The sequence below is a fragment of the Crotalus tigris genome, unplaced genomic scaffold, assembly GCF_016545835.1.
Source record: "Crotalus tigris isolate CLP2741 ecotype Arizona unplaced genomic scaffold, ASM1654583v1 scf7180000023654.2194447, whole genome shotgun sequence".
NCBI lineage: Eukaryota > Metazoa > Chordata > Lepidosauria > Squamata > Viperidae > Crotalus > Crotalus tigris.
This window is the reverse complement of record NW_024100101.1, coordinates 465509-479234: the sequence shown is the minus strand read 5'-3', so window position 1 is coordinate 479234 and position 13726 is coordinate 465509. Positions and strand designations below refer to the sequence as shown.

General features: G+C 41.9%; 1 protein-coding gene across 10 annotated transcripts in view; it reads left to right on the top strand.

Annotated features, from left to right (window-relative positions):
- Positions 1-13726, top strand: part of CDH23 (cadherin related 23) — a 641486-nt gene that overhangs the window by 560904 nt on the left and 66856 nt on the right. For 9 of the 10 annotated variants that reach the window (XR_005553851.1, XR_005553852.1, XM_039320524.1 and 6 more), the window contains 3 exons: positions 9326-9547; positions 9620-9739; positions 11795-11975. Coding sequence is in view for 8 of the 10 variants with exons in the window: in XM_039320524.1 (XP_039176458.1) it covers positions 9326-9547; positions 9620-9739; positions 11795-11975 (523 nt within the window). In the remaining 2 variants the exon portion in view is untranslated. Of the gene's footprint in view, positions 1-9325; positions 9548-9619; positions 9740-11794; positions 11976-13726 lie in introns of those variants that run through there. The other variant, XM_039320531.1, reaches the window with a different exon arrangement.

Sequence of the window (13726 nt, the reverse complement as noted above, 5' to 3'; positions counted from 1 at the left end):
CCTTGGCTGCTTGTTGGAAGCCACTTGCTTGGGTTGCAATTAACAATCACATGATCCTGGGACATTGCAACCAGTGAAAATAAATGCCAGTTGCCAAGTGCCTGAATTTTGATGCTACGTGGACATAAGTGCAAGGACTGGTTATAGGTCACTTTTTTGAGCGCTGTTGTAACTACAAACAGTTGCTAAACAAATGGTTATAAATCAAGGAGTACCTGTACTGCAGAAGTGTTATGTCCTGAGCCTGCAAAAGGGCAGGCTCGGGGCGTTGCAACAGTCCCGGGCAGCTGCAAGTTGCCCAGGACCAGACTGGTTGGCGCCAGCGCTCGCGCACATGTGCGAGGCGCTTCGCGTGCCTAAATGTTGCCTTTTGGCCTGGGGAAAAACGTCCTTAAGAGAGGCTGAGAAGTCCGTGCTGCCTTGAGTTGTAACGGGGCTGCTGAAGAGAAATAAAGAAGGTTACTGAACATCAAGAATGTCTCGCGTCGTCATTGCCATTAGCCGAGGACTCAACACTGGCGACGAGGATGGGATAGCCTTGCAATTACACAAACAATTGTAAGCTTACCCTGGAGTCAAGCACAGCGAGGAAACGGTGTTAAATTCAGCAACTGCCTGCCAATACAGCTTCATTGGAGGTAAGCTGGCTGATAGACCCTTCCTGCTTTACTAAAATGGCAAAGATTGGAAAACTTTCAGAGTTTGATATTACACATCCCGAAAGATGGGAATCTTACGTGGCCCGAGCAGAAAATTATTTCAGAGTTAATCAAGTAAGAGAAGAGGGCTTAAAGGCTGCCACACTACTCTGCGTTTGTGGTCAAGATGCATTTGAAATTGCTGAAAACTTAGTAGCCCCTGCACCTCTTGAATCTGTTACCTACACAGATCTTAAGAAATTACTGAAAGAGCATTTTCAACCCAAGTTGTCTGTTATTGCTTGGAGACATAATTTTGAACAGCGGGATCAACGGGCTGATGAATCAGCTAAAGAGTACATTGCTGCATTAAGAAAGGCAGCTAAGCATTGCGAATTTAAAGACTTAGAGGAAAGACTGAGAGACAGACTTGTATGTGGACTGAGAAACAGAGATGTACAACAAAGGCTTTTTGCCAAAGAGGACATATCATTCCAAGATGCCTTGAGAGAGGTTACTGCAGAAGAGGCAGCAAGTGGGGCAATCAAAAATATGAGGCCCATCAAAAGCTTTCCAGAAGCTGTTTCTGTGCATCACGAGGGAGTTCAAGGAAGCTCAGAAGAGGAGCCTGATGAAGAAATAGATCATCTCTACCCAACCAAAGGAGGCAAAGAAAAGTCTTCACCTGTACCCAAGTGCTTCGGGTGTGGAAGTCGCCACAAGAGGACGGACTACAAGTTCCGTTCTGCAATCTGTAGAGCATGTGGGAAGCAAGGCCACATAGCAGCTGTGTGTCTGGGCTGACAGAAGGTACAACCCTTGGAAGAATTGCGCCTGAAAGGTACCAGGGTCCCCAGCCAAAACAGGGTGGGTTTCTGTGCTTCACGAAGAAGCATTTTTAAGACAGGCACACACAGACCACTTAAAAAGAAGTTGTCACTTAGGGTGAAATTGCAAGGAGTTCCATTGGTCATGGAACTAGACACTGGGTCTGCACTTTCAATCATCTCCATTCACACATTCAGAAAGATTTGTTCTGACAGTGGGTTCCAGGCCAAGCTTAGGCCTTCTAACAGATTTTCAAAACTCCAAAGTGTGTGTTAAGGGGGAGGCCACCCTTAACGTGCAGTATAAGGATTTTGAAGGTCCATTAGATGTATTGGTAGTGGGGGGTGATCGTATGAGTCTCATAGGACTCGATTGGTTTGAGGCCCTGGGAATAAAAGTTACAGGGCTCAACAGCTTGCAAACGTTAGACTTACAGGAAGTCTGCAAGGAATTTGCAGATGTATTCAGCCCTCAGTTGGGCGCATACAAGGGTCCCCCAGTGTCTTTGAAATTAAACCCCACTGTCACTCCTATCAGAGTAAAGGCAAGAAGGGTACCGTTTGCCTTAAAAGGGAAAATTGATGCTGAATTGGACAAATTGATTCAGCAAGGAGTCTTAGAACCTGTTGACTCCAGTCCATGGGAAACTCCCATAGTAACGCCTCTTAAGGCTAATGGGGATATTCGCATTTGTGCAGATTACAAATGCACGCTCAATAAGGCATTACAACAACATGCCTATCCTGTGCCTATTGTCAGCCACATTCTGGCTTCCCTCAAAGGGGGGCGTATTTTTGCAAAGCTTGATTTAGCTCAAGCTTACCAACAGTTGCCTGTGGACAAAGCTGCTGCTGTGACACAAACCATTGTAACTCATAGGGGGGCATTCAAGGTCAAGAGACTGCAATTTGGAGTAAACGTAGCTCCTGGAATTTTCCAAAGAGTAATGGAAAATACCTTGAGGGGTATTCCTGGGGTTTGCCCCTATTTTGATGATGTCTTAATTGCTGTAGAGTCTATCCAAAATCTGGCTGAAAGATTGAGGGCTGTCCTGCTGAGGTTTCGGAAAACAGGACTCAAACTCAAAAAGGACAAATGTAAAATTGGGGTGTCTTCTACAGATTTTCTGGGGTTCAGAATTGATGCCAATGGGATTCATCCTGCTAAGTCCAAATTAAAAGCTATCACACAAGCTCCCAGACCTAAGTCCAAAGCTGAACTGCAAGCTTTTCTGGGACTTTTGAATTTCTACAATTCATTTATTCTTAACAAGGCTGATGTAGCTGAACCACTTCATAGGCTTCTTGACAAACAAGCTGTGTGGGAATGATCACAAGCAAACGAAGCAAGTTTCAATAAGGTTAAGGCCTTGCTAACATTTAACAATGTGCTTGCACATTTTAATGAAACACTCCCCGTGTGCATTGCTTGTGATGCTTCCCCTTATGGCGTAGGAGCTGTACTCAGCCATCTCACACCTGATGGAACTCAGGTTCCTGTTGCATATTACTCCAGAACTTTATCCTCTGCTGAGAGGAACTATGCCCAGATAAACAGGGAGGCCTTAGCTGTTGTTGCTGGAATCAAAAAATTCCATGATTTTTAATATGCCAGACATTTCACGGTCTACACTGACCATAAGCCTTTGTTGGGATTGTTTACAACTAACAAACAGACCCCTCACATTATCTCTCCCAGAATGCTCAGATGGTCAATCTTTCTGTCAGCTTATGACTTTTCTTTAATTCACAAACCGGGCAAAGAAATGGGCCATGCTGATGGCCTCAGTAGATTACCCTTACAGGTAGTTGAGGCTGACCCTGCCCCGGCAATCAATATTCTTTCAATTCAAGCACTGCCTGAGTCACCCCTTAACGCCAGGGATGTGGCTGCTGAATCAGCCACAGATCTTACACTCTCTCGAGTCTTATCCTGGGTTTTGTCTGGATGGCCAGAGAGTTGTCCAGGTACTGAGTTTCAAAGTTTCTGGTTAAAAAGGAACGAGTTGTCCACCTTCCAAGGCTGTCTGCTGTGGGGTAGCAGAGTTGTCATTCCTACCTCAATGAGGTCTAGAGTCTTAGGGTCCCTTCACGAGGGTCATCCTGGCATTGTTCAAATGAAGGCGCTTGCGTGCAGCCACTTGTGGTGGCCTGGGTTAGATAAGGAAATTGAGGCTAAGGTGCATGCTTGTCACCTTTGTCAAAGCTCACGCCCAGAAATGCCTCAGGCTCCCGTACATAGGTGGGAGGAAACACAGTCCCCATGGTCTAGGGTGCACATTGACTATGCTGGGCCCTTTCAGGGTCAATTCTTCTTGGTCCTGGTTGATAGCTATTCAAAATGGCTTGAGGTTGTACCTGTCTCATCCACCACCACTGCAAAGACTATCCAAGTACTGCGGGGAATTTTTGCTGCACATGGGCTTCCGGATGTTTCGGTATCTGACAATGGCCCGCAATTCACTTCTTCCGAATTCCAAGCTTTCTTACAGGCCAACATGATTCGTCATGCCACTTCTGCTCCTTTCCACCCTTCCACCAATGGGATGGCTGAACGGATGGTCCGCATCACCAAGGATGCTTTAAAGAGACTTTCCTACCACACTACACCTTCCACTTCTACCGGGAGGAGCCCAGCTGAACTTCGTTGGGGGCGCAAACTGATTATTAAACTTGACCGGTTGCATCTGGACAGACTGCCGCCTAGGGGTACACAGCCCAGGGCACCGCGGCAATTGCAAGTGGGTGCCCCTGTATGGACCCGTAACTACAGGCCAGGCCATTTATGGGTTCCTGCCACTGTTTGCAAGGTTACAGGCCCTTTGTCTTATGAGGTCTCCTTGGAAGACGGCCGCATCCTGCGACGGCATATTGACCAGCTGCGTACAAGGCTGGACTCACCTGCAGAGACTCCTGGTTCTTTTCCAGGGGGGAGGGGGACCTTTACGGGCAAAGGGAAGGGTGTTGGCAGCATTCAGACTCTCACAGTGAGGCCACAGACGGCCTGTCGCATGATTCCGCGAGTGTTCCAAACAGGAATTCAAGGGAACCAGTTAGCGCACAAGCTACAGCGCAGACTCCAGCCAGGGAGTCACCCCGGGAGCATAATCATTACACACGTACACCTTTCAGCACTCCAGTCAGGGAGAATAACCGGGAGCATCCTAATAACTCAAACATTGCAAGAGAGCTGGCACACAATCAATACAATTGGCCCAACACAGCCACAGTCCCCAGAGAAGGACACTGCCACAGGGAAGTGGGAGAAGAGCCAATTTTAGACAGTGGACCCTCTGGTTCAACGGAGGGGGGAACTGAGTTTTGGGACAATACTGAAATAACAGACAGTCCTGCTATGGAACTGGGGAGTGGAGGAAGCCAGCCTTCCGTTAGGTCCAGTGTGGGCTTGAGAGGCCATTCAGAGCTACCCAACAATGGCAGCTTAATAGAAGGGTCAGGTCTCCTGCAACTAGGCAGGTCAACCAGGTTAGAGAGAGAGCAAAGTCCTGGCCTGACGAGCCCGGGGGGCAAGCAAGCAGGCCAGGCATCAGGGCACAGTCCACGGGGGCCACCAGGGTCTGAGAAGGGGAGTGAACCTATAACCTCCACAGGACAAGGTGTACTTGTAAATAATCCAGGCCTACGTAGGTCACAGAGAGATAAGAGGTCTCCCAAATATCTTGAAGATTTTATAACCTTACTGGCCAGGCAGAAGACTTAAGTGTATTCTGTGGAAGCCGGAAATGGGAACACTGGAGTTAATCCCCAGCACTATAGCATGGTACCATTTAACAAGAGTGTACACCACGCTCGTGTTGAGGTCGCGTTAAAATTGTCATGTAGTCTTAGCCGGGGGGAAAGGGGTGTTATGTCCTGAGCCTGCAAAAGGGCAGGCTCGGGACGTTGCAACGGTCCCGGGCAGCTGCAAGTTGCCCGGGACCAGACTGGTTGGCGCCAGCGCTCACGCACATGCGCGAGGCACGAGGCGCTTCGTGCGCCTAAATGTTGCCTTTTGGCCTGGGGAAAAACGTCCTTAAGAGAGGCTGAGAAGTCCGTGCTGCCTTGAGTTGTAACGGGGCTGCTGAAGAGAAATAAAGAAGGTTACTGAACATCAAGAATGTCTCGCGTCGTCATTGCCATTAGCCGAGGACTCAACAAGAAGTATATGTATGCAGTTGAGTATTCAATAATGTTTCAAATTCAATTGATAGAACATTCTTCTGCATAGGAGCCAGAATATCGTAGGCAGACAAATTACATGACAGATTACACACACTCAAAAACTTCCCAAACTCAGCCTATTTATTGGTCTCACGTGGTTTCATTGCAACATGTTAAAATGGTGCAAATGAACACCATTTAACCTTCCACCTTGTGAGTGGATATGTATATAATATATTCAGCTAGAATACCACTGCATCAGATCTGAAAAATACACTAGTACATATTAATCCAATATAGTATATTTGATGCATTTCTTAAAAATTGAAGAATTGTTTTCTGTGTTACCAATGTAAAATCCATTTCTCAGGAGTTATTATTAATATTTTAGTGACAGTAGTTATTATTTAGCTATCATATTAAAGTCCAGAATTAAATTTTCTTTACAATGTAATAGTAATGTTTGTGCCCTCTGATTTCTACTTTCTGATTAAAATGAAGTGTTTTAATAACTCAAATGGAGAACATGATCAAGTTTGCTTTTGTTGTTGTTATCAGGATCGATATGTGACTTACTAGCTGGTTTGTTAATATTTTAAAAGGATTGATTCCCCATTTCACTAGTTATCGTCCTTTAGTCCAGAATTTGCAGAAAATTCTGTAATTTACAAAACCGATTTTGGACATTAGAGGCAAATTTTCCGGTCTGGATTTAGTCTGAAATTCAATTCTTAGACATCAAAAATTTGGTCCAAACTGTCACAGACAGCATCAAAGTCATGATAAGAAAGAATGTGGTGCAATGTAAAGCAGTTTCCTATACAGTTTTTTTTTTTTTTTTTGCTTCTAAACAAACATAGGATGTCATGCATTTTTTCTTATGTAGATTTGACATTTCTTATATTTGCTGGTATGATGAAGTAAGTGTTTTACTTTGAAATTAAAATAGCATTAGAAATTAAAAGGGCATTTTGTTTGATAGAAATAAATGTTTGGGAGACAACTTTTCTTTCATACACCTGTGCAAGATATATCTTTCAAAAAAGTTAAAAGTGAAATATAATTGGAACAAATGAATGTTTCCTTTTACTTATATTGGTGACTTTACAAGAAAAGAAAAATTGACTACAGAAATAGCCCTATTCTGCCTGCTTAGCACTTTAAGATAGTCCTTGACTTATGACCACAGATAAGCCCAAAATTTCCATTGCTATGCAAGACAGTTGTTAAGTGAGCTTTACCTCATTTTACAATCTTTCTTGCTACAGTTAAGGGAGTAACATTATTCTTAAATGAATCTTAATTTTGCTTGTCGGAAGGTCACAAAAGGGATCATGTGACCTGGGAAAATTGCAACTGTCATAAATACATGCCAATTGCTGAGTGTCCGAATTTTGATCATGTAATCATGAGATCATAAGTGTGTAAACTGGTCATAAATCACTTTTTCCATAAATAGTTGTAAGCCGAAGGTTACCTGTACAAAGTGTGTTATAGTAACATAAATATAAACCATACTGGGAATATCCAAGATGGCAGCTCTGATACAATTGCTGGGGTAGCGAGTCAAAAAAAGTTAAAATGACAGCTACAACTCACAGTTCTGCCTCATTTTAATTTAAAAAGCAGTAGAGCTTCAAATATACAGTCATAGTTGACTTTTGTGATTGGAATGGGACAACTTGGTGTGGACAACTCGCCATGGCCAACTCACCAAGCCGACTCGCAGTGGGAAAGCTCTCTGTAGCCAACTCTCTGTGGAACAATTCAGCAATTCAATTCAAATATTTAAAATAATTTAAAAAATATTTTAAATTTTGTCATTCACATTTCATTTTGTCCCTCCTTTGGCATCCTTTCTTTATTGATTCTATTCCACTATTTCTTTGAAATTAGTGTAACTCTTGTCCTGCCACAAGTTGGCCACAGTGGGTGGGCCATGCGGAGTTGTCTTAGATCAGGAGTGTCAAACTCACAACATCACGTGATTTGTTGCGACCTATCGTGACTTTTCTGCCATTGCCGGCAAGGGGGTGGGTGTGGTTTTGCCATGACACATCTGGCCCACAAGCTGGCAGTTTCACATCCCTGTCTTAGACCATTCTGTGTTACCCTTGATCTCTGCAAAATATTGGTTAGAAAAGACTATTAAAAAAGTAGGATTTATTGAATTTGATTTTTCCAACATCTATTTTTTTCTTTAAGTCACTTATCAAGCGTGCATGAAAGCTGGTGATGGTCATCTTTGTCACAATAGATGAGCTAATAATAAGATTTTTGGCCACCTTTGAGACAATCAAGCAATATTAAAACAAAATAAGTTAGCTTAAAATGGTGCAACTTTGAATCAGGAAAACAAAGTCTAATAGAGGAGTAGGAGGGAAGTAAGGTTCTATGTTAATATATAGAATAAAGCAGAGAAGTTTGCAAGTTGCACTTAGCAACAATGTGTCTTGCTTTCTGGGTAGCACTTTTAACTTACAGGTTGCTGCAAAGTTGCTTTATATTGGATTGCGACCTAGGATTTCAGGCATTTGGTCTAGACTTTAGGAGATGCTGCAAGAAACAGTTAAATTGAGGAAATCATTTGATATTATAAATGTTTAGATGTACTGTTATTGTTCTTTGCACTTATGTATACATACACACAAACAAACACTATGGACAGATTGCAAGCCAACTCTGATATGTTGAATCTTTGCTACAGATAGGGAGGGGTTCTCCCCCCCCCCATGTAAGAATAGACAGCCCTAAAAAGAGTTGCCTTCATCAGGCTGATATGATGTCCTGTAATGATAAAGTCAAACTATACCTGCTTTAATTTGCTCCACATTATCTAACGTTTCTTCACTTCTAATTTTCTCACCTGCTACTGTTAGCTCCCCTGAGGAAATACAGTATTTTTGCTTGCTTTTCATATTGTGAATGTGCATCAAATTGTTTTTGCAGCTTTAGCTATTCCTGGATTAGGAGAATCTATCCAGCACAGTCCATCTCAACTATTGTAGCATGCTTTTACTGTGCTACCTAGGAGAATGGCCTAGAATTTTTGGCTGGTGCAAAATTGGACAGCAGAACATGAACATGTTACACCCTGTACAGCTTAAACCTTGGATATCGAACATAGCACCTTCTCCCCATATGTACCTGCTCATCAGCAGAGGTATCTCTCACCAGATGTTAGAAATTTGCTAAGCAAGGAAATACATTCTTGCACCTGTTCATCTTGGTTAAATTGGTTCTTTGTAATATGATTTGGTATTTTTCCTTTGCTTTAGAATTCTTTCTAAGTTATCTTAGACTTTTAGTGATAATTTTAAATAACCATTTTGACTTAACGCTTAATTGCTTAATTAATTAAGATTCATTTGGAGGGGCTTTTTAGTAATAGAAGGGTAAGTTGAAGATGCCAAATAAGCTTGCGTTCTCCCAGTAGCTCTTATTCTAAAAATAGTAGAAATGCCCAAAACAAATGTGATGAAATTCAATAATGCTTGCTTATAGGTAAATATGCATTAAATTGTACTGTTTTTTTAAAAATCAACTTTATAAATCTTTTGGTGAAACATTAATGAGACACATTCCAAGAGATTACCAACTGAAAGGTATTTGAACAATATGAATATTTGTATGGTTCCCATATAATCTTCCTTTTTTTCTCCTTTGCATGATTCTAAATGTCTTGCTATTTATCTATAGGCTACAACAACAGTCTATGTGACCATCCTAGATGAGAATGATAATCCTCCAGTATTCCAGCAGCAGCAGTATGAAGTCACTTTGGATGAAGGTCCAGGCACTTGGAATGCCGTTCTTATCACCATTAGTGCTATAGATCGGGATGAAGACTTAAATGGGACCGTTACATACGCCATTACAGAGGGGAACATCATGAACACCTTTCACATCAACAGCACTACAGTGAGTGGTCCATCAGTCTTCATGGTCCAACAGTCTTCACTGCTAAAAATTAAAACTGGTCTGTCATTTTAGGGACAAATACGTACCATGAAGGGATTGGATTATGAAATCAGCCATGGGCGGTATACACTAATAATCACAGCCACAGACCAGTGTCCGATTCCATCACGTCGTCTCACATCTACTACAATGGTATGTTTCTCTTCTGAGAAAGAAATGAAATTTGTAGGCATGGCAAACAAACACCTTCCTCTTTAAAACAACCAGCTAATAATTACCACTAACTATTATTTTTACTACCAACAGCAAATTGTTACAGCAGTGTACTTCCATTTTTTTAAAAAGCTAGGATCACACAATAAGAAAGAATTAATGCTTGCCTATGCTGTGAACAAGAAGCTCTTGATCTCCCAGTAAATATAATCTTTCTACACTATAAAAAGTGACTCAGAACAACTATTATTTCAGTGGTTTACAGAATGGGAGTAAATTCCATGAACAGTTTCCAGAGGACCTTCTTATTTGTCCCCAGGACAGATTTAATTTGAAAGATGGAAAAATCATTGAACTGTGTGCAGTTCAATTTGTCTTTCTCTCCTTTCCTTTTTAGCATCTCTTTATTAATCCTTCTTGTAGGATTGATGAAAGTGGGATTTGTCTACATTTTTTTGCCTGTAATGGCCCAGTGAGATTTATTTTCTCCTCTACTGTTATGGAGGCATATTGGTAATAATCTATATGTATATGTGCTTATCTTGGAAAAATTTCTTAAGAGGAGGTATTCAGAGTTGGGACAAAATTTGCCTAATTAAAAGATAATTGTAAAGAACCTTCTGAAAACATGGATTTTTACATTTCCCCAACTTTTAGTAGAGTACAAGTGGTAGCATTAAAACTTGTCATCAAGGGAATTCTTCCATGCTCTAGTGGTTAATTTCTAAATCAGTAAATAAGATTTTAAAATTATTTCTGCCAGACAGATACCATGTTTAACCAAAGGAATGAAATTCTCACTTTCAAAGTTGGCAAAAATCCTGTGCAATACCTAGTTTCTCCATGTTTTTAACATGGAGAAAAATACAGGGCCAGATATACATAAAAACACTCCCAAACATTCCCCTTCTAATTTCCAGCAGAAAGAACAGAACTGACACAAGTGCAAAAACAGAAATAAGAAAGAGATGGGGTTAGCAGAACAGGAAGCTGGACAAGGAAGGAAAGAAAAGATAAATGGGAAATGAAGCAAGAGAGAGGGGACCTCACTGGAAAGACAGGGCAAAAGAGAGAAGTATTATACAGGAGTTAAAATTCAGCAGGGCAACAATGTCTCTTCACAACTTAACAGTTGATAAAAGCTCAAACTTTTTCAACATTGGTGTCTGCAAGTTGTTCAATTTCAACTACTTCTAGTCAGTTAATTTCAACTACTTCTAATCCATTGCAACATCTAACATGGAACTGTAATATTTCTAATAATCAATATATTGTAAATTGGTTACAAGAGAATGGTAGATAGATATTTTTAGCCTGATCCTTGCCTTTGAACATAGAATCAAAAGATGATTCAACAAACATATTTAGTCCTTGTTCACTATGATTGCTTCCTGATTTAGTTTGATTGCAGCATAGTGGTATAATAAATGCTAAATAACACTCAGAATATAGTAGCTGACATAACCTTTGAAAAGACAGCAACTAAGATCAGAGCTTATTCTGGCAAACCCTCACATCATTTTAATATATCAAGAAACACAATTTGCTGGTTATTGTAGAATGCTGAAATTTAGATCTCAGTTATCTGTTTTAGTCTATCTCAAAACCTGCCAAGTCAAAAAGGACTAAGGTTGTTGCTTCGGGCTTCTTTATTATCTATTTCTTTATGAAAAATATTGGGACACTTTAGGACAGGGGTCTTCAAACTTGGCCCCTTTATGACTTGTGGACTTCAACTCCCAGAATTCCTTAGCCAGCATGCCTGGCTGAGGAATTCTGGGAGTTAAAGTCCACAAGTCATAAAAGGGCCAAGTTTGAAGACCCCTGCTTTAGGATTATTGTTGCAAACAAAAGCAACATATAAAGCATTGTTCATATAAAATAAATATATTTTCTGCCAGCTGTGTAAAAGATGATTACTTTACTGTAGTAGTCATCGCCTTTATTGTTTTCATAAAGTAGACGTCCCAAGTCAACATTTACACTTGTTGAAACATTTTAGAACACCTCTGTGCCTTTCTGTGTTAATCTCAGGTCTTGATAAATTTGAATGATATCAATGACAATCAACCAACGTTCCCTCGTTCTTATGAAGGGCCCTTTGATATCACAGAAGGACAACCTGGTCCCAGGGTGTGGACTTTTCTAGCTCATGATGGGGACTCAGGACCCAGCGGGCAAGTTGAATACAGCATCATTGCTGGAGATCCTCTTGGTAAGTGATAAAAATGAAAAAGAAGTAGAATCAAAACTCGGTTGTTTACCATTTTTACTTCATCCAGAAATGCATTACGGAAAAGAATGGTCATCCTACAGCTAATAATACAAGCCATATTATTTTATGCCTGCCTTGTTTCTTTACTTCCCTAAGCAAATAGCAATGCTTATTAAAAGCAACCTTCTATATACGTAGTAAAGGATAATTCTGCCATTCCAAATTTGAAATGAAAACTAATACTATTGAACTGAATTAGAGTTTTTTTTCAGTTCTTCAATTTTAGGAATCTATGAATCCTAAATATGTCTTCACATTCTATTTTAACTAATGATGATTTGGACAGCATAAGGGATCTGCAAAGCAGATCTCCTAATTCCTCTGTTAATTTTGGGAAGATTTTGGGCTTTCAGGATCTAGTTTGCTGAAAAGGGGAGTTGTCTTACCTGAACGCCTTTTCTCAGCATGATGATGGAGAATCCACGAGTGGGTTGTCTTAACCTTTCTGCTCAGATGAGACTAAGTCTAGAAAGTTACCATGCCTCCCGCTGGGCTAGACTGTCCCAGTTTTCGATCAAGGCGAAGCAACCAACGATAGTCTGATGCGTTGGCTCCTCCTATCCCTGACACAGGACCAGACGGCCCTTAAAGCATGGGTGTGGATTCTCCATCATCATGCTGAGAAAAGGCGTTCAGGTAAGACAATGCCCCTTTTCCAGCATGATGAGTGGAGAATCCACAAGTGGGACATACCAAAGCCGCTCATGTTCCTACGGGGGGGAACTAGTCTGGGCTTGTGTTCCACTAGATGGAAACACTTACTGCAACACCCTCCGACCAAACGAAGCATCCGAAGAGGCAAACTTGTCCAACTTGTAATGCCTGATGAAGGAGGAAGGGGAGGACCAAGTTGCTGCCTTGCAGATTTCTTCAATGGATGCCTGTGTCGACCAGGCCACTGATGTAGCTGCACTCTGGGTGGAATGGGCCATGATGTGGCTGGGAACAGGCAGGGAATACGATGCGTATGCACGGGCGATGCAAGCCTTTATCCATCTTCCTATGGTGGAAGAAGAAACCTTCTGGCCCATGGATGAGGGCTGGAAGGACATGAACAGGGCCTCAGACTTGTGGAAGGCAGAAGTCCGTTTGATATAATGTCACAGGGCCCTGCGCACATCCAGCTTATGCCACTGCCGTTCCAGTCTATGACATCGATTGGGACAAAAATTGGGAAGTACTATCTCCTGAGTCCTATAAAACTGGGTATTCACCCTGGGGATGAAGGATGGATCTAAACGAAGGACCACCCTGTCATCATGGAAGATGCACAAGTCACCCCTGACAGAGAGGGCAGCCAACTCAGAAATGTGTCTTGCTGATGTGACTGCAATCAGGAAGGCTACTTTCAGTGAAAGTCGTAAAGAGCAAGACCTGATGGGTTCAAATGGCGGTGAAAGTAGAGCCTGTAGGACCCATGACAGGTCCCAAGAAGGGTAGCGACGTATCGCCGGTGGCTTGATGTTAGTCGCCCCCTTGAGGAAGGAGCTTACCACTGGGTGCTGGGCCAAAGGAACTGAATTGTCACAAGTAAGCACCGTGGATAGTGCTGCTACCTGTCTACAGATAGTGCTAGAAGTTAACCCTTTATCTAACCCCTCCAACAAATAGTCCAATATATTTGGAATAGTTACTGAGAGAGGCTGGAGGTGATGCTTAGTGCACCAGACGCAAACATTCTTCCATGTTGC